At 40.2% G+C, this 21,657-nt stretch overlaps 1 protein-coding gene across 4 annotated transcripts; it reads right to left on the reverse strand.

The window, feature by feature from the left end:
- Positions 1-5,388: 5,388 nt before the first annotated feature.
- Positions 5,389-21,308, reverse strand: phka2 (phosphorylase kinase, alpha 2 (liver)). Of its 4 annotated transcripts, XM_086291219.1 has the most exons (33): positions 21,013-21,308; positions 20,803-20,892; positions 18,995-19,153; positions 18,130-18,177; positions 17,783-17,951; positions 17,554-17,636; positions 17,094-17,174; positions 16,896-16,994; positions 16,664-16,810; positions 16,506-16,559; positions 16,234-16,356; positions 16,025-16,120; positions 12,996-13,103; positions 12,708-12,786; positions 12,167-12,301; positions 11,965-12,074; positions 11,711-11,855; positions 11,435-11,513; positions 11,210-11,361; positions 10,947-11,117; positions 10,195-10,304; positions 9,958-10,094; positions 9,703-9,865; positions 9,468-9,547; positions 9,307-9,385; positions 9,093-9,222; positions 8,873-8,974; positions 8,525-8,643; positions 8,278-8,301; positions 7,768-7,821; positions 6,710-6,943; positions 6,433-6,633; positions 5,389-6,352 (listed from the first exon to the last, which is right to left on the reverse strand). In XM_086291219.1, exons 2-33 carry the CDS (start codon positions 20,878-20,880, stop codon positions 6,179-6,181), a joined length of 3,723 nt encoding a protein of 1,240 aa, XP_086147345.1. In that variant the 5' UTR covers positions 20,881-20,892; positions 21,013-21,308; the 3' UTR covers positions 5,389-6,178. The 4 variants fall into 4 exon arrangements, with proteins under 4 accessions (XP_086147345.1, XP_086147352.1, XP_086147359.1 ...); XM_086291226.1 differs by lacking the exon at positions 8,278-8,301; XM_086291233.1 differs by lacking the exon at positions 7,768-7,821.
- Between the last annotated feature and the right edge of the window lie 349 nt (positions 21,309-21,657).

The raw sequence follows: 21,657 nt of genomic DNA on the forward strand, positions 1-21,657 counted from the left end.
CAGGTCTCCAAAGAACAAAAACAAAATACACAAGAAGCTGAAAGATGGGTTTTGTTATATTAAATAATTATTGTTGAAAGTAAAACCCACTAAAATGTTTTCAGAATTTGCAAATTGATGATGATCATTCATCTCATGAATCACAACACACTGTTCTTCCCCCACACAAGGTTCTCTTCTAAGTTAAAGATCTTGTTATTGGCATTATTGGCTGTTTTTATGTGGTGTGGTATCAATACTAAATTTTTCAGTAACACACAACACTAATTAGAAAGTCTTGATGGTCACTCTAGAGCAGGCCTCAGAGATTTCAAATCTCCACTGATGTATTAATAATACACATTTGACTGGATTGATAATACTCCAGGGACCAGGAGATAAAAGGAACCGAGATGTCTTGACTGTGGTACTTGTGTTACTGCATTAAAGTGGACAGATTACAAGCACCTTTACTGGAGAGTTTTGGCTGTGGGTGGGAATGCACAGAAATATATTACTTCTAATTCCTGACCTTGCTCCCTGTCACTTATAGAAAATGGATGTGAACTTGTTGACGTCACCTTTGAAATGTTTTCCTGCGAGTGTCTTAAGGTTTACCAGTGCAGCAGCACTTTAGATTATATTTAGCAAGAAAACTAAAAAGTTGAAAAGAGAGCATGTTGAGTATACCGGAAGGATTTGGGACAAAACATGAAGCTCTGATGGGCGAGTAGTTTGTGTCTCTATGAGGGATTGGAACATTGTTACTGCCTACATGTTTAAATCATTCACTCATGCTCACTGGAATGACACTGGCTCCTGGCTATGTCACAAAATGAAATGCTGAAAGGAGCTAGTACCACACCCCAAATTTAAATTAAGACAGATTTAATAGTGTCCACTTGTAATAAATTAGCAGGTCTCATTGTTCACCTTCAAGACTGACATTTTTCAATACTGTTAGAGTAAGAAAAAAAAACAGTTGTTTTACTGGCTACAATGTCCTTATTTGTTTGATTAACAGACTACTTTTGGCTGGGCTCCTCCAAAGCAACCTTATAAATTTATGATACGAACATTTTTAAACAATTTGCGTTTCAGTTTTGTTAGTGTGTGTTTTTTTCTAATGGTTATGTTCAATGTTCCCTCTAAGCTGCGCGCGTGCGCAATTGCGCACTACTGGCACGGTCTCTGCGCACAGAAAAACTGTGTTGCGCACACAAAAAAAATCTAACCAGAACTGAAATTAAGATTAAAACTTTGCAGTGTTAGTCAGTAAGTGACTGGCTGCTCCCGTCCAGCCAATGATGCGATTCACATTCGTATATACGCAGCTAATCAACGTCGTTGACAGACTATGACAGCGTCCTTATGTGCCGACATCAGTGTTTTAGCTAGCAAAGCAGCGTGGCTGATGTGGAGTGAAGCCACGTTAATGACAACGTGTACAACCATTGGAGATGTGAGCAGGACAGACGGAACAACTGACGGAAAAAGTGTGGACTTTATACCAGTTGTGTTGATAGGCCACGTAAAACCAGAGTTATGATAAAATTATATGCAATGTTTGGTTTTCTTCCTGAATACTATCATTGTTTATATTTACTGTGGGAAGAAACAGTAAAAACGGCGTTTTATACGGAAAACGCTCGAAAGCACTCCCCTTATGTGAGCAAAACATCCCCAACCCTGTCGTATTGGTCGAAAAATGTACCATGTCAACCAATCAAAAAATGATATGGCAACATGGCATTTAGTTGTTTAGGGAGGGGGAAGTTTTAGGAGTGACGGCGGTGTTTTGAGATGTGAGAGATTTGCGATGTTTAGCGCAAATCTTGTGTAGTTAGTGTGTAGTGTAGTCAATAGTTTTGTTGTGTGTGTCAGAACAATGAGGCGACTACTGAATGTTACAGGTGTTACAGCAGTGATACATCTCCTGTTGTCAGGCCTGCAGGTATCAGGCTGTTGTTCTCCTTTATCTCATAGTGGACAGAAATTATTTTTTGGAGTGGCACAAATGATTTGTGTGGCATCAGATTTGATGCAGAACAGCTGATTGTTCTGTAAATAGTTTGAAATGTTTATTTAAAAAAACGCCTTGGCTGCATTTTTAGGTAAACAGCTGCAAAAAACTTTGTTGTTTGCAAAACTGAGTTACTTTTTTGAAGAAGTAACTATATAATTAATTGCCCAGCATTGGTCTTTATATACTGTATTTTGCAGAAAGAGAGTTACAGGACTCTCTCCTAGACCACAGACTCATAATACAAGTCAGAGCAAAAAATAATAATAATAAAAAGTTGTGTTTTCAAAGTTGGAGTTCAAGTTATTTTTACTTCTAATAGTGTTAACATACTACACAGGTCATGAACAAGATGTTTTTAAATTTTCATTGTAAGTGGGATAAAGCAGTTAATTAAAAGTAGTCTAACATAAATGTAAATGCTGTAATTTGATTATTTTAATAAACCATGTAACTTGTAACTCGATGCTGGCGTGACCACAGTGCACGCATCTGCTGTCGCTCACAGTGGTCCACGGGATCGCTCAGGGAGTTTGTGTGTTCGCTCAGACACATAAAAAATTAGAGGGAACATTGGTTATGTATTCGTTAAATGTCACCTTGGCACACTATAATACTATGTAAAAGTTATATGAGCGCTGTTAAGTAATCAGTATGATTTGATGATTTTTTTATTATTATTTCTTAAATTGTAAAATATAAGTGTCCAGTGGGAGGTCCCTAAATTATTTGTCCAAAACTATAAGATGTTTAGTTAAATGTATTCTTGTCTCCACCAGAGTCCAGAGATGGAGAGTACGCTAGAAACTGATTTGGCATCAGTTGTATACACACATTTTCTCTTCATTTACTAGTTGGTCTAAATAACTATTGTTGGGTTTATCTAGACACAAACCCCGCTGGAAAACGAGACACTCAATAACTGCACGACAAAAGAAGTCAAGACAGAGCTCTGTTGTCTTTGTGGCTCGCGAGGGAAGTCAGCCCAGGCCTTCACCTGTCCTTAGCCAACTTTGACTGATTCCTTCGCTACAGCCCTTTTTATTGTCAACAAGCAATCATTCATGAATAGGCAATTACAAATACACGTGACATTCTTAAGCAGTCATATCTGAACAACATCAGTGTCTGTATTCTGTGTGTGTAGGTGCATGTATGTGTGTGTGTGTGTTTCCAGCCATACCATACATACACATATGACCTTTCAATGAACTTAAACTGTGTGTATGAGGTATGCAGAAAAGCAGACATAAGCGTCTTGCTAAACATAAAAACAGGGACTTGCAATAGGTCATATCTCAAATGAACATTTAAAGGTGTGAAGTCTTGCACCTCAAGAAACAGAACATGGTCCATTCCAAATGTAACATAGCTCGTCTCTGCACTAAGCTGCACTCTAAATAAAGAAAGCATATTTTGTCAGCACAGACACAGATAAAGGAAATGTTAGATGGTTGAAAATAAATCCTCTGACTGTCCGGCCTTTTCTTCATAATGATAGCCATATTAGGACACATAAAGGCAATGATTATATATCTATATATTTTAGCACAAATGACAATATAAGAAATATCAATTCCAACAACTATAATTATAGAAAAAATAAGGAGTGTGTATTTTTATCATCATAATTATAATTATAATAAATTATTATTATTATCATACTTGCTTAAATTTGAAGCAATTATATGGTAAAAGGAGAGCGCTTGAACGCACCACGGTAATTTGACAGATTTTACACACAGTATTTGAAAGCAGCACAACTGTGTCGACAGAGCAGCGTTCAACTGCATTTTAGAAGCAAACAACACACAAAAAAGCTAATGTTGGTGAAGAAGAACAGGGACACAGGCCATAGATCTTTTCAGATACCAGTGACATGGGATTTGTAGTGTGCTTATCAGACCGGTGCTTATCAGACCAGTCTCTGGTAGCAGTTAGCGAAAACCTTTACATCACAGTAGCACTGTTATGCTGCCATCTTTCGGGGAAATTATGTCATTACACCGGTATGAGGTTGGGTATAGGTGGATTTGTTTTTTTGCTCGTGAGTTTTTGCAAACAGTCAGAAATGTCCACGAGCTGCAGTGAGTTAACATTTTGCACAAATGTTATTCAAATCCCAATGTTTGTTTGTTTTTTTGTTTTGTTTTTATCACATCTCAGGATTTTAGCCCCTGTCTGAACAACAACATCCTGGTAACGTTTTTATTTTTTATTTTATTTTTTATTTGAATCAAATAGATTTTTTTTTTTTTAACAAATGTTTTTAACTTTTTCTTGTTTTTTTAATGCTTTACAAAATTTCAGTTATGAAGCACTTTGCAACTTTAAGAAAATAGCTATATGAATATAGCAATTTGTAATACAATATTTATATTTTCAATTAATGCTTTATCTGGCAAGGAATCGTAAACAGTTCCTTGATTTGCATCTTAACAATGACCTTTTTTTTTTTAGGAAAGATAAAAGGTAACAGTCTTGTAATATCCTCCAGTAACTCTCTAGGGTTGTGAAATTTGCCGTGTGCAAGCATTTCAAGTTCCCAGTAAAAGGTTAAAAGCTGCAAAATAACAAACTTAGTAGGTCTGAGATGGTCTGACTTATGTCTTATATTCAAATCGGGCCTGCATATGACTAGGACAATTTTGTAAGTCTCTAATAAAAGATGGGACTGTTTTGGAAAATGGATATGGTTCTGGACATGCACACTTTGAGTCTTAGATCTTTATGATGCCAAAATGCATCAGCAGCTACACTCCCTTGCTGTTCAATTCAATTTTATTTATATAACGCCAAATCACAACAACAGTTGCCTCGAGGCGCTGTTCAAACCTGTTTGCTAAGAGAAGTTGCTCAAAAGGAAGTTGACTTGGAGGGTGATATAGAAGCTTGTTATAGAGAGTGAATGTGCACGGGTTGCACCAAAGTTCAGTACAAAGAATTACTGTCAAACGTGAATCATGTAATCATGATCTAGTAGTCCATGAGGATTTTTATAGAGTTGGAAATTAGCACAATAAGTCTCCCTTAATCTTTAATGTAGTTTTTTTTTTAGTTATATCAGTTCTTCTGTTATACAGAACTGACACCCTAATAGTGACACTGAGCCATCATTAACTGCACATGTGGTTACTCTACTGCGCTACTATTGCAGATAAAAATGTCAGCAAAAAGAGGCCTACTATCATTTCAGCAGCTGGGAAAACAGACTAGACACCCACTGCTAGTCTATGCCAAGGAAAACACCTGGCCAACTTCCACCTGTTGGGTAGTCGTTAACTTACTTTTGCTGTAAATTAATTACTACATTGCAGTCCTTTCTGTGAAACAGGAAAATGGATGTGCATATTAAAAAAGACACATGAAAGCTTTTTTTTCTTTCTTTATTTCACACTAAATGAACAAACCTTTAGTATATGTTGAGGTAAAGTTGACCAGACATATCAGTAGCATAACCCTGGAGATTTGCAGAAATAGACTGATTTTTATCTTTATACACACAACACAGATTTTTAAAAAACTGTTCCCAAACAGAGTATTGTTAGTACTAAAACATAATTGGCTGCAATGAAAACAAAATAATAAAGAACATGGAAACTATCACACTTAAAAATAAATACATGTGTTGTTATGAACGTGGTCATGTGTGAGTGAAAAGCTAATCTGTGGCACAAGTTGTATATTTTACTTGTTTTTCCCACATATCTGGGGAATTATCTCATTAATTACAGCAGAACAATAAATTACAATGTTACTAAGTAAAAAATAGAGAATAACAGCAGAAATTGATTTATGAGGAATAAGTAGTGCACATATGATTGACATTCCTCTGGTAAATGCTGAGCCTGAATAGAACTGTAACATACGATAAATTACAAGACAGACAACAGAGTAAGATTGTAAATGTCATAAACATACGCCTGAGCAGCACGTTCACAAAATAAATAGGTTTACGGTCTAGACTCACAAAGACGAAATAAACTGAAATACAGAGGTCTGCACTGGCAGCTAAGGCTACGATGTTAGAACAGTTATATGAGCGCTACACAGCTTATTAAAGAGTATACTTACAAGCACCGCATGAACAGTATGAGGTGATAAAAGTTAGTTTTATGAAACATGCCTCTTCGGGTGTTTATAGAGTCTGTTAGTAAAACACACCAGTCTGCCCATTCACTGCATCAGGCAGCTGGAACTTGGCAGGAAGTCCTGGACGTAAGTGACTGCTGCTTTGGAGAGATAGGTCATGGTGCCATAGCTACCACTAGGAGCGCTGTCGTAGAAAAAGTTGCAGATTCCGGTTGCTGGGTCCTTCTCAAGGAAATACTCACTGGCGCCGTGGGATTTCTAAAGATGAAGAGGTAACGCAGAGTGAAGCTCAGTGAACGAATACTTGCAACAGACCAAAAACCTTTCTCTGTTAGTACCTGGTCACTGAGGAAAAGGTCATTGGCCAAATGCAAGACGCGATCCACGTGGATGATGCCGCCGATGTTGTCCACGTCTACGTCCGCTATCAGGCCCACAACCATCACCGTCTCCACTAGCAGCTGCCGGTACTCTGGCTGAGGGACGTGGTTCAGCACAGATTCAACCTGCACTGCAAACTTAATCTCTCCTGCTGTCATCTAAACAGAAAACACAGAATTTAAACACACACATATGCAGGAAGTCCAAATCTGCAGCAGGTCTGCGAGTATCTACCTCTCTTGTGGTAGAAGAGGGTAACACGTATCCGTCGATGGACAGACCGTGGCACTTCTGCAGGATCTTCCACACCTTTTGGTAGAAACCCATAGGTACTCTGTTGATGGCACCATCTAGCCTGCGTCTCCTCAGCCACTGGCCTTGCCTCTCCTCCCAGTGCAGCTGGCCGTCTCCTGGACAAGTGCTCACCGGGGACAGCATTCCACTGGGAGTGGAAGGGCTACTGCACCGCTGTGGCGAGCCAAAACATGTAAAAAAGGTTGAAATATTGGAGCACTTTTTTTTTAGCTCACCAGACCACGAAATGATAGCTTTTCCACCTTTTCATGCAGTTATCCATGCATACTGACACTCCATCAAACTTGGCAAAAAAGCACTTTAGTATATATGCTGAAGGACAAGGCTGCTATTATTATATTATTGGTGTTAATGATAAATACTCTAAAGAGCTTACTAACTAGTGTTGTAGCCGTAGTAACAGCCTGATATAGCTTGTGCCTTTACTAATTATCTTCCAACCAGAAATGATACAGTATAATGTTGCAACAGCTGCCACATTGCTTCATTATGATAAACACACCCAGGGTTATTTTTGCCAAGCTATTATAAATGCAGACGTCTCCCAGACCCAGAGATTTATGATCACAAGCTACCCCAGGCTTCGGCCACAGTAGAGCCCGTGCTGATATGAGATCAAATAAAAACGTTATGTTAACGTTGTTTTTAACATAATGCAAAGAATTGGAATCTTGTCTTGATATGTACTGTTTCATCATTTATAAATAGATGAAAGTTATCAATTGAGCTCTAACACACTATACTTGTTAGTTGGGTACATTTGTGAGCGCTTGCTTTCTCATTAAAACCGTTGTTAATAATAATAGATTACAAAATAACAGCATCCTCATCCTTAAATAGGTAAAGCCACGAGTAAACTGTAAGATATCTACATAAACTATGAAATCCGAATGGAGTTTGCTTGGTCTACACATACTTCCTATTGCAACCTTAAAACAAATAAGGTGACATGAAGCAGGCGAGGTGAAATGGTTTACCGTAGAGCGAGGCGATGTGACATTGCTACTCAAGGAAAAACCGCCACTGAAGATCTACACATGGATATGGATGACAGATGACAGAGAACAGTTTGAGATGGTTCACACGGCTGTCGCACTGCAAATATGATGACGCTGGAGCCACACAGAGCAAGGGCATGAGTAAAAATGACAACAGAGCTGCGAAAATCAGCACACGAGAAAGACTGCTGTAAGCAAAACGATAGCTGGACAGGGCTGATCACAACAGAAATCCTTTAACAAACAAACCATGCCAATCCATGACCAAATGCTATAACAAGATGGGTTATGGGGGTGGGGGGAAAACAGCTTAATGAAGGTCTGGACTGGTTCATCAAACTGCAGAAAAGTTATCTGAAGTCCAAGTCTTGTTCTCCTACTGTCATGGGATGGGATGAGAGTCACTCCAGCTATGGATTTAGACTGATTTAGTCATTTAGACCAAGGTCAGAAAAAGTCACATGCTAGATATTATTAAAGCCAACCCACACTTGTAGGGCGAGAGTCATCCAGCTGCAAAAAGAGAAGAACAGTGTCATTATATTCACAGATAGATAGATAGATAGATAGATAGATAGATAGATAGATAGATAGATAGATAGATAGATAGATAGATAGATAGATAGATAGATAGATAGATAGATAGATAGATAGATAGATAAAAAGGCACTTGAAGCAGATTAAATGTATATACTTAAATTACAATACTTAGAATTCTATGTCCTATTATTCCCACCTGTTTTATCTCACTCTTTAGCTTGTGTATTCCTGTGCGTTCAGTCTTTGTAGCTCCTGTGTGACCTAGTTCATGGATGGATATCGCAGGGCTAGTGGCTGCAGACTGGATTGGGCGCACTGATGGGAAAAAAAACAGGAGTCACAGATCAAAGATTCAGGATTGTTTAAGGGGAAGTCAAATAAATTTTTTCCTGATTAATCATTTTAAGTAACAAGGTTCCTGATCTGGTGTAGAATACATAGACTCTGTGTGAGAGCAACAAAATATATGACCATGATTATTACAAAGGTGTTCAGCTGTTCCTGAGGGATGAGGGATGGATGCATAGGGAACAACAAAACTCACTGCTTCTCTCCACCCCAAATTCTTTGCCACTGAGGATGTGATGCAGTAGGTTCTTCATGCCAAATGGACTCAGGCTCATCAAACTCTCTGACGCCTCCTCCCCTACAAAGACATTTCAAGCTTTTCATATTGCACACTCTGCAGACTTAATTCCTTTGCTCAACCACTCGGTTATGCGTGCATGTGCATGTGTACGTTGTGTTTGGGTGTTTTTTCCTACCAGAACAGTGCAGGCTGCGAGCTAACTCAGTGGCCATCACTTGCATGATGAGTCCTATCCTGAGTCTGAGCATGTCCCCGAACAGAGCGGGCTGGGAGCGCACATACATGGCTAGATACACCATGATTTCCTACATGACAGACACACACAGTTCAAGGCTGTAAGATTGGTGTGTGAAAAAATTATCAGTCAGTCCAAACGGTGACTGATTTACCTGAGTGACCACTGCTACACTGATGTCCTGACCACTGGCTTCGTAGATGAGGTTGTTTAACTCATCTGGCGGAAGAGGGCTGAAAAGAATCAGGACAGAGACCTTGGATTATTATTGGAAGATTTCTTCAGCCACACTGTTTTACTGCAATAACGGCTTACACTGTGATCACTCTTTCCCTGGGTTGAGGAGGTAGACCTACAGTCAGCTGCTTGTGATGGGAAATCAGATCTGTGCAGGCCTGCAGAAAGGACAAATACATGTGGAATGAATTATTAATAAATGGCCATGGACACTGTTGATCCTGTTCAAAACACACCTATTAGGAACTTCCTAAATCTTACTTGTAGCATGAGTGAGCCATGAGCTAAGCCACCTTTTTCCTAAGACACTGACCTCAGCGAGGACCTCCACCCTCTTGCGCAGTATTCCAGAGATGTACCTAATGAGCCCCCACTCTTTACAGGCTCCGGCTTCTACGTACAGCTCCTCCAACAGTGATCGCACACTGACCCCACCCTGCCCAGGACCTGACAACTCCACCAGCCAATCAGCTCCTCTGCTCAAGAGAACAAAAACACACGACGGGCAATTACAAAAGCAGCATTTTTTAATCAAACGTTTGCTCTACTTTTGTCTTGATAATCATACTTCATCACATAGAGAATGTAGAGGATGTCAGCCTGGTCCTGAAGAGTGGGGCATTCTTTTAGCTGCCTGACCAATGCTTCAAAGTCTGTGTTGCCCTGAGAGTCTCGCGGCAGATGAAGATCAGCAGCAGAGTGTGACTAGTAAAGGAAAAGTGCCAGGGTTAGACAAATGTACTCATAGCAATACTGACGTCATGAGAGAAGTGAGTTTGCTGGTGGAAGGATGTGCTGTGCCTACCTTGTGCTGTTTCGCCTGTGGGCCGTGCTGAGGATGAGGAACATCAAGAAGGTTGAGAGATTTGCGATGTTTGCTCTTGACCGGAGTCACAGGCAGATACATGGAAGACTCTGAAAATACGTGTCATTAAAACGGAGCATTAAAAAGAGAGTCTCTGCTTTTTAACACACTGGCAGCTTATTACAAAAAAATGCCTTTTAAGGTCTCTGCTTTGCTGTTAAACAGGGACCTTTGCTTATTACTGGATTATTATTAGAAAATTCCTTCAATCACAGTTTTTACTGCAGTAACAGCTTGCACTGTGATGACTCGTCCCTTGGGTTCAGGAGGTAGACCAGACCTGTGCAGGTTTGACAGGCTTGACAATGGCTTAGTGTTTTAACAAGATTTGTTACTTTGATGTCAAAAAAATCTAACATCAGTCTTATTATATCATTACAGACTCCTTATAAAAGATGGCTGTGATAGGAGGGTGAAGCCAGTGCTCGAGTGCCATAAACCTGCCTGTCCTTCTAATGGCCAGCAGGGGGTGAAAGTCCTTGCTTAATGTGTGACCTCAGCAAACATTTTCAGTCACACTGACACTGTGCTTGTCTCAAATAAACAAAACAACCAAAACGCTCAAGACAAGGCTTCACAAAACAATTGGTGGCATTGTGGTGACCACATCCATCTTTTAAATACACACTATGGTTAGTGTATCTGCACTAGCATGAAAACTAGCATGGTCATTACATTGTTGAGAAACTCACTGGGAACGTTCAGGCCCTGGACCTGCGCCATAAAAGACAGGATGTCTCTTGTGGTATGTTCTGGACTGAAGACATGGTGCTGCCCCCTCTGGATGGGAGGAAGATGGCACTTGGTAGTGGTGCTGTGAAGGAGCTGGGTGAGGTACTGGTCAAATACATCTTCTGAGTCATCTAGAGTTAAATCGAATTGAACCATGTTTACAAACAGGACAAATTAATTGTGCCACACAACTGCTGTACAGTCTTGGACAATAAGTAATTACCCGAGGGACGACAGATATTATACTCCTCTCCATATCCATCATCATCATCGCCTCCATCCTCAAGCAATATGTCATCATTCTCTTCATCCAGGAAGCTGAGACGAGTGTGAAAAGAAGTGGTCTGGACACTGGAGACGTCTGACATCTGCACCCTGTAGTGGTCAGCCACAAACTTTATACAAAAGTCACATCATCTGTTGTTTTAAGCTATAGAGGGAAACAAACCTCGCTCCAGCAAAATAGCCATCCTGTAGTTTCCTTAGAGTTGACAGGATACATGAATCAATTGTTTCTCCATCTTCATCTAGACAGAAAAAAGATGGACATTCATCAGGTAAAAAATTAGGAGCTACTCACAGTTCATGTGTTCAGCAGTGACATCTCCTGTTTGAACATGCAGTCTAAACATCTAAGTTTATTTTTTATATTAGCTTAAAAATACAGTACATTATTAATTATATTATGTAGAACAATTACAGACTGATATGCTTTGGTTATTACCCAGCATGCTACGGGTGATTGGGAATGTGAGCGTGGGCCGCCCTGTCATCCTCCAGCAACAAGAGAGATAGGCCAGTTCGGTCCGTAACATCTCCACAATCATCTGGTTGTCCAGAGCCAGATAGAAATGGTGCTGATCCAGAAACTGAACAAAGGGGGGGCCAAGCAGAAATATAGAAATTCAAATATTTATTGTTCAATTATTAATGTTAATGTGGCTAACATAACAAGGTCACAACATGCCCTAGTTTTACCTGAGGGGTGAATATGTAAGAGCGATTTCGGATCTCGTAGAATTTGGATGTTCCCAGGACACCAATGTGTCTGTACGGCCGCCCACTCAGACTCAGTTTCTTGCTGTTCCCTGTGGCAGAGACACCAGATGGTACTCTTATTTATTTTAATATGAACACACATGCACAGGTGTACACTGTAAGGAAAAGAGTGCTCGTTTACCCAGTCTAACATAGACATGGCTCAGGATGCGAGCTGGCATGACCCTGATGGGCAGAACTTCTGCCATCGTTTGTACCTCGATCCCCAGATCTCTTAACAACTCCTGGATCTCCTCCGACTCTGCTAGAACACAAACTAAAAAAAAAAAAACATATAAAAAGCAATTTAGATATTTAAAGATTTTTAAAATATATTAAAATGTTGGTAGTTCAATATCTGGCTGCTCCAGTCTGGATGCCAAATATCCTGGGGCAAGTTACTAAACCCAAGTTGCTCTCCGATGCATTTATTGGAGTGTTAGATAAAAAGCATTTAAGCATAAAAAAGTGCTTGCATGAATTGGTGTGCACAATGGTGCATTGGTGTGTACAAAAATATGCTGACTTTAGAACATCAGAAATGACTAATTTCAGAAATGTGACATTGGTTACTGAAGCTGAAAGTCCCTCTATTTTCAAAGCAGTGTTTAGTTAATATCTTGCTTAATGTACCAGACTTTAACTCTCAGCCCATATCAGTTTCCTACAAATTAATCACCAACCTTGTACCACAACATCTGGTTTGAAGCTTGTAGAGAATCTCCTGTTGAGCGGATCTATCTCTCCTGGTGCTAAAAAACCCTTAATCCGAAAAGAAAAGGCAAGACGAAGCAGAAGATTTATAACATTCGTTGAATGCTTATACGTATAAAAAGTGAGGTGGTTTTTGTGTATTGAATGTCTGTTAGAATACTGCATTATTCCCAATTTGTCTGCCATACACACAATGATAACAAACAGTTGCCTTGTGGCTAGCTAACATTTAAGCTAGTGTGTAGCTCAGGACCTACCTCAGCCAGAAGGCACCCCAAGATGTAGAGTGACTGTCCCCACATGTGTGGCAGCTGACCCATGGCTACCCTGTCTACTGAGTGAGGATTGCTATACTCCTCCTCAACCTGCAAGAGGTACATATTTTTTTGGTATCTTAATAAACAGATATATACACTGAAACAGTCCCTGTCTTTATCACAACAGGTAAACAGAACAGCAGGGAGCAGACAGAGTCTGGAGCTAATATTTCTACCCAACAGATTGACAATGTATGAGTAAAATTAGCAAAAATAACCCTTAGGTGAACAAAACTACAACTTTATAGAATATAGATGATGACAAAAAACAGGGAAAAGAGTATTAACCGCAGCAATTAGCTAATTAGCAAATGCTAGTATGCTAATGTTCCCTAATTAGCGCTAAACCATCATTAGTTAGCTAATTTTTCCACTTGTCTAAAATTTGTCATTAAACAAAGTTTAATGACTTCTACAAACTATATAGAACAAATAGTAAATATATAAATAATAAATAAAACATTTTTTTGGCACAACCATTTTTTTACCTTTTGATTTTTAGAGGACAATGCAACGAATTATGGTTAAACTTGATACTGAAAAAATATAAAATAATACAGTACAATAGCATTGCACATGTAAAAGCTGCTCCTATGGCATATGTGTCATATTACAACAGACATTTTAAAAGTATTCTTCATGAAAGACTCAATTTTGTATCTTTGATTAAGTTTCTTTAGACTAATTTACAGCACAATCTTGAGTCCCCCATCATTTTGTATATTTCACTAGGAAAATGGGAAATAGGTGCAGTGATTTAATTGAAATATATGCCAAAGAAATGTAGTAGACAAAAAAAAGCTTCTTTCGTCCTCCCCAGATAGTAACAAAATGCTTCAAGATATAATTTATCTTTCTTTTTTTTTGCCAAGTTGTCTGTTATGTGTTGATACAACACAGGTTCATCCCTTGAGTTATTTGCCTTTTTATGCCAGAACGATTCACAGGTCAGTAACAACAAACCATAAAAAGCATTTCTCTGAAAATGGTCAGGTATGAGGACTGGACTGAAAAAGAGGATGCCAATGACCAAAGACAAACTTCGAAAGATCTTCAGAAAGCTTAGAGAATTACTGCTCAAGACCGCTTTAAAAAATTACTGGTCTAACAAAACAAAGCAATGAAAGGTGGATTAGGTCAGACCATGACACAATAATGTAGCCCTTACTATGAGAACGGGTGCATACAGTGGGGCAAAAAAGTATTTAGTCAGCCACCGATTGTGCAAGTTCCCCCACTTAAAATGATGACAGAGGTCAGTAATTTGCACCAGAGGTACACTTCAACTGTGAGAGACAGAATGTGAAAAAAAAAAATCCATGAATTCACATGGTAGGATTTGTAAAGAATTTATTTGTAAATTAGGGTGGAAAATAAGTATTTGGTCACCTCAAACAATGAAAATCTCTGGCTCTCACAGACCTGTAACGTCTTCTGTAAGAAGCTTTTCTGTCCCCCACTCGTTACCTGTATGAATGGCACCTGTTTGAACTCATCATCTGTATAAAAGACACCTGTCCACAGCCTCAAACAGTCAGACTCCAAACTCCGTCATGGCCAAGACCAAAGAGCTTTCGAAGGACACCAGGAAAAGTATTGTAGACCTGCACCAGACTGGGAAGAGTGAATCTACAATAGGCAAGCAGCTTGGTGTGAAAAAATCAACTGTGGGAGCAATCATCAGAAAATGGAAGACATACAAGACCACTGATAATCTCCCTCGATCTGGGGCTCCACGCAAGATCTCATCCCGTGGGGTCAAAATGATCATGAGAACGGTGAGCAAAGATCCCAGAACCACACGGGGGGACCTGGTGAATGACCTGCAGAGAGCTGGGACCAAAGTAACAAAGGTCACCATCAGTAACACACTACAACGGCAGGGAATCAAATCCCGCAGTGCCAGACGTGTTCCGCTGCTGAAGCCAGTGCATGTCCAGGCCCGTCTGAAGTTTGCCAGAGAGCACATGGATGATACAGCAGAGGATTGGGAGAATGTCATGTGGTCAGATGAAACCAAAGTAGAACTTTTTGGTATAAACTCAACTCGTCGTGTTTGGAGGAAGAAGAATACTGAGTTGCATCCCAAGAACACCATACCTACTGTGAAGCATGGGGGTGGAAACATCATGCTATGGGGCTGTTTTTCTGCCAAGGGGACAGGACGACTGATCCGTGTTAAGGACAGAATGAATGGGGCCATGTATCGTGAGATTTTGAGCCAAAACCTCCTTCCATCAGTGAGAACTTTGAAGATGAAACGAGGCTGGGTCTTCCAACATGACAATGATCCAAAACACACCGCCCGGGCAACAAAGGAGTGGCTCCGTAAGAAGCATTTGAAAGTCCTGGAGTGGCCTAGCCAGTCTCCAGACCTCAACCCCATAGAAAATCTGTGGCGGGAGTTGAAAGTCCGTGTTGCTCGGCCCCAAAACATCACTGCTCTCGAGAAGATCTGCATGGAGGAATGGGCCAAAATACCAGCTACTGTGTGTGCAAACCTGGTAAAGACCTATAGTAAACGTTTGACCTCTGTTATTGCCAACAAAGGTTATGTTACAAAGTATTGAGTTGTATTTTTGTTATTGACCAAATACTTATTTTCCACCCTGATTTACGAATAAATTCTTTACAAATCCTACCATGTGGATTCATGGATTTTTTTTTTCACATTCTGTCTCTCACAGTTGAAGTGTACCTCTGGTGCAAATTACTGACCTCTGTCATCATTTTAGGTGGGGGAACTTGCACAATCGGTGGCTGACTAAATACTTTTTTGCCCCACTGTATATCTGTCAAAATGTGGGACCATGTTTAAAAATGGCTGTAATTCCTACATAGCTAATGCAATACTTTTGTTAATACTCTTAAAACACACATTCATTTTAAAATATAACCCATACTATGGTGGTGTACAGAGGTACTAACTGCACTAACTGTATCTTGTGCTCTCCGTGAGTCTAGGATACCTTGTCAGGAGGAACAGAATAAAGTTCAGGCACCAACTTAATGCCATTCTTCCCTCTGATTAAAACACCCTCCAGTGCTTCACGGTACTCTTGCACCTGTACAAAAGCAAATTTGTTGTTATTGTTAAAAAAGCCATATCCAAAGTGACTCAATGATTGTGTGAGTACAGCAGAAAGTGCATATGAACCAGTGTCTTTGGTTGCTTTACCTGAACTTGATCACCAGCAAAAATACCATCCAGGATGAGGTAAGTCCAAAACACAGGCCACTCACACTCAATATTCTCAAATAGCTTGAGCTCAGCAGGATCATAATGCAGCCGAGATGGATCCTAGAGAGAAAGATCAGGAGCTTACATAAGCTTTCCTGCAAAAAAACATAGACATCTATACTCTTCACTAAAAAAGAGCACCTCCTCCCTGGGTTCGCTGCTGTAATGCATTTACATGTCCCATGAGCCTTAATACTAGAATATATCACCTCTTTGGGACAACGATATCCGTCCCTGATAAAGCGACAGCAGCCATAGCGACCCTGAAATAAAGCAAAGAGTAGAATTTAAAGAGCGCAGGTCAAAATACCAAACAATATACTTTTCCTTGGCAGAAATGTCCAGCTTGTTTATGCTTTGACTTCACCTGCAGTTTGCTTATGATCTCTGACTTCGTCACGGCCACCAGGTCAGCATCCTCCACAGCAAACGCAGGGAAAGAAGTAATGGACAGAAGACCAGCATCTATTTCCTTTGAAGTTGAAGCTCTTGGCAGCATGGAGCACAGAATAGACTGAAGGGGAAAAACAGCACGCTGAATACAAGAAAGACAAACAGAGGTGATGCTACCATAGCTAAAGGCTAATTAAAAATGATACCTGACAGTGTTCGACTTCATCAGGCAACACATGGATTACTGACTTTGGCCCTCCATGAGCACCAAACAGATCCAGCTCATCTATAGCTTCAAGCGCTGCCTGCAACGTGCATATGCAGATGAATCCCTATATCCATGAATGGACAGTACAGTGTATCATAAATGCTGATAATTATTAAATATCACATATCCTTTGTACCTTAGCCATTCCTACAGAGCTGGCATTGAGCTCAGGAATGCCCTGGTTAGTCTTGTCACCTCGTTCCCACATTCCATAGTCCTGCAGTGGTAAAAATGGTCATGGCTTCATTTCTTTATAGCAACTCTCCAGTACTGAAACTCATCATGGCACTGAAAAGCCTATTCCACTAATTTATCATTAAACTATGATAACAGAAACAAAACAAACAAACAAACAAACCTCTGACTTTTTACTAATAATTCTTTCATTCATTGTTTCAAAAACCTGTGGTTACACTCCTCTGAAGTCAGTCCAAAACCCAGAAGTGTTTCCAAACATCTGGACGTGTTACAGTAGAAGACTCGACATGCACATACTTTGGGAGCAGCTTTTATTCTGTGTCTTTTCATTTAACTACTCATATGTCACCCTCCAGACACCACATACCCAAACAAGACCTCTAAAAAACATTACCCACCGCTACTTTGTAGGCAGCCTCTATGTAGAAGACCAAGTTTTGGATGAAGGCTACCTCGTCCAGGTTGGAAATGATACGAAGACCTGCGGGATAAGATAACAACTATGTTCAGTTCTGTTTGAACAAAGGAAAACTCATTCTTTAATAACATGATGTTACAACACCAAGGCAAAGAAAAGGCAAAAATTATATATATACATAAAAAAAGCAGTCTGCATCACTATTGTACCTGAGGCTGTCATCTGTGCCAGCATCAGCAGGTAAATCGAGGTGGCGTCCACCTGGAGATGACCCCACTGATCATCTCTGACCACTGTGGCACAAGTGGGAGTATCATATTTGGCATGCAAGCAATCTTTTGTACTCTGGGTGTGTTTGAACTTCTCCACCTTGGCCACCTGGAAACACATGACCAAAGACTCATTGTTTTTTGTCTATAGCTTTAGCTAAGTTTATAATGAGTTTCTTCATAAGCTAATCAGCAACGTCAATAATTCCACAGTACAAAGCGACGTCATCAAGTTGTTTGTTTTGTTTGCCCAGCAGTCCAATACTCAAACCCAGGGTATATCTTACCTGTCTCATCATGCACTGCAGAAGCCCCTGCATCAGTTTCACCACACTCTGCCAGCAAACAAAAACAGCTCTATCAGTAAACGGCAAAAATCTCACCGTGATGCAATTTACTTTCTATTTCTAGCAAGCTGGAAAGGAAACAGTTACAATCATCTCTTGTAGCTCTGTGTATTTATTCTCACATTTCCCACAAGAACCCGTGGAGGGGGGCTCGAGACTTTTGCAATGTGCTGTATTCTATCAAACAGGTTAGCAAATTTATCAGCTTGGACTATTAAACACTGACTCAAAGTTACAAGAGCTAAAAATGTACTTAAAAAATTCTAACAGAACTATGAATTGGGTTTTTTTTTCATACACATTAGATAATTTTTAGCAATTCGTTTAATGAATCTTAATCAGAAACTTTTATCAGTGCTGGCCTGATTTTAAAGTTAGACATTATAACACCTTACTCTATAATTAGGGGCAGAGTGCTACTTGTTGATTGATGGCACTCAGTACATGCACTGTAGGTTGTATGTATGGGTGAAAGCCTGTGCATGTTCAGCATGTGCACTATGTTATGTCAGAATGAAATAATCCTTTCCTCTTTCTTTAATCCTCTTCTTTCTAAAGCCTACTAAAACGTTATGATCGCAGTGCTGACCAAAACAAATGTGATTCTTTTATATTCACTTTCACTTTAAGCTATTTAAGAGTAAAACAATATTTTATGTTGAGCTAATGTGATACTTTAGCTTAACTACAGCCCACATTCATTAAAGTTTTACTAAGTATTGCTATCCTCAAATATTTAACCCGTGATAACTGAAAGAATGCACAGGCCCCTTTTTCACTCGCTCTATTTATGTTGCAAACACACCTGCTCCAGTTCATAAGCTTTGGCCTTGTCTTCATCGCGGTCTGCATTCTTCCGGTAGGCCATTCCCAGCCCCCACACCGCCAGGACACTGTAAACATTATCCCTCACCCAGGCATCCTTCTTCTGCGCACTGGCAGGAAGAAGTCCTGTCACTGGATTCTGAAACCAAGACACATGTGACATGTTAACTAATAGTAAAGACAGGGGTGGTGTGAAGGATACAGTTGTGGTCAATAGTTTACCTGCACTCATCATGAGCCTGAATGTGATCATAATTGTGATTTAGGGTTTTGTTTTGTTTTTTGAGAGTTGAATGATTGTACCACAAACACAAATCTTTAACATTTCTGAGGTCAGGGCTTTGGGAAGGCCTTTACAGAAGCTCCATTCCAAAACCAATTCTGGTGTGTTTGGGATCATTGTCCCGTTGGAAAACCCAACTGTGTCCAAGTTTCAACTTTCTAGCTGTTGATCTGACGTGAAGCTGAAGAATTTGAAGATAGTCATCCTTCATTATTCCATCCACTTTGTGCAATGTACCAGTATCATAAGCAGCATTACAGCTACAGAGCATGATGCTACCACCACCATGCTTGACAGTTTGTAAAGTGTTCTTAGGTTTGAAAGCCTCAGCTTTACTCTTCCAAACAGCTCAATGTTTGTCTCATCTGACCATAACATTTTTCTCCAGAGAGTATTTGATTTATCCATGTGGGCTGGTGCAAATTTTGGTCAAGCTTGAAGGAGCAGGAGCTTTTTTCTATAATCCATGTGTGAAAGATCCACGACAAGACACACAGCTGCAGCTTTTCAGCTAGCTGCTGAACACTCCACCAACGATTACAACGCACAGACAGGACCCAATACACACTTTAAGTCGACGAGGCGTGATTCTTCTTTGGCTATCACAGATTCATAGCTATTATTCTTATATGTGTTATTGTGATCTCCTATGAGCAGAGCTGAAAATGAATGAAAGCATGGTCCCACTGATTACAATTCAAACTGAAATTGTTAAAAAGTATCAAAGTCCTTTGACTGAAAGTTACTGAAAGTTCATGTGTGCCCAATAACAATAATACAGCAGTTGCAGTTTATATTTGGAGGAGCCTGAGACATCAGTGTGTCACCCCCTCCTCTCTCACTAAACATATACCCCGACATATCAGTATATGCTATGCCTGGAAAGCTGATGCTGTTTCCTATCAGCTGAGTACTCTCTGGGTCACAGTTTAGCATAGACAGCTGTTGATGGTGCCTCAATGTGAGCTCAAGAGCCAGGAGATAACAGTACATAGCTTTCCAGTCCTAAGCCTGTTCCAGTGCCTGAACTTTGCCCACACTTTGTTTATTTCTGTGCAGCTCACTTTTGGCTGAACTCTAACCTATATGGGCTGCAAAACATGTCCATACCTAGAATGCTTCTGAAGGAGAAATCAAGGATATGTGCATAACTGAAATCCATAACACTGGGTCCTGGTGTTGTCTCGTTTAAAGTTTACATGACTTAAACGTTCAAATGGACTATAGTGTCTGAAATAATGTATGAAAGTATTTCATATACAACCACGTACATTCTGCAACATCTAAACTAGTACACGGGTAGTAACGCATCAGTAACTGTAATCACAGTATGCAACATACTTCATTTTGAAATAAGTGCTTCCACATTTAGATCTTGAATTATTGCTTCATTCAAACGTTTCTCAGTAACATTGCGCAAAAAGGGGCCCTTACTCCACTCCACCTTTGCGGAAGTGCTCCAGCTTTACTGCGCTGCCTCGTCTCTGGTGCATGTCTGAACTCACCTGATGGCACAGGATAGTCTCCTGGACCAGCCGGGCATAGCCGTCCAGCCGCACTCCTGAGTTACTGCGACTCCTCATCCTCTCTGATCACTGCACACAAAACGACAGTTTAAGTCTCAGCGACCGCTTAAAGCTCGGCATTTACTTCTTTGTAAACGAAGCTTCGAACACCACCGGCTCTCGCTTAATAAATTAGGTAGGCTGTCTTACCAGGCAGCGACCCATCCTCCCACTCCTGTTTCGCCGACTCGATCCCCGCAGAGGCTGCTCTGCTAGCGCTCGCTAGCCGGGTAGCATCCAGCTGTTTTTTTGACGATATCAACACGTAACATTAAGCTTGCAGCATGAATTTTCAGGCACACAGGACCACACGGCCCGGTCAAAGCGCCTGATAAGACGAGTCAGGGCTCGCAGAAGACAGGACGTGAGGTCTCACAAACACAGAGAGGCTGGAGGGCAGAAACGTCTGTGAGCGGCTGTACATCCAATCTATAAAAGAAAAATACATTATGTTCTTGTTGTTTCCCTGCTCGACGACAGGGGGCGCCAGATCACTTTCGTTCCTTCCACTCCAAGGCTTTAAGCCGCGTATTCACTTTATTTAGAAATGGGGAAAACTGACCGAGTATCCTGCTAGTTTATATGGCTCGTATCACAAACAATAGATTTATTACATGTACTGTTGGGTTTTGGGGGGTTTATATTTTATATACAAAATGTAAATAGTTTAAGTATCTAGCTATTAAATGCATTCAGCTAGAGTTTCCCTTTATTTCCCTCGATTTTCAAGCAGCATTAAATGAAAACACTCGTTGAGTACCACAGAACTGTACTTTTGCACATTGCTTAAAATGT

This window comes from Aulonocara sp. 'chitande type north' Nkhata Bay, linkage group LG1 (assembly GCF_057382095.1).
Source record: "Aulonocara sp. 'chitande type north' Nkhata Bay isolate Kocher_YH1m ecotype deep benthic linkage group LG1, A_spYH_male_GT1.1, whole genome shotgun sequence".
NCBI lineage: Eukaryota > Metazoa > Chordata > Actinopteri > Cichliformes > Cichlidae > Aulonocara > Aulonocara sp. 'chitande type north' Nkhata Bay.

Bases quoted from the DNA above. Each gene is read 5' to 3' on its own strand.
- phka2 (XM_086291219.1), bottom strand. From the start codon at position 20,880: ATGAGGAGTCGCAGTAACTCAGGAGTGCGGCTGGACGGCTATGCCCGG. The intron at 16,995-17,093 runs GTACAAAGGATA...TGCACGTTGCAG, and splicing joins GCTCTGTAGGAATGGCTAAG to GCAGCGCTTGAAGCTATAGA. The intron at 6,634-6,709 runs GTAGATACTCGC...TTTTCTGTTTAG, and splicing joins CCTCTTCTACCACAAGAGAG to ATGACAGCAGGAGAGATTAA.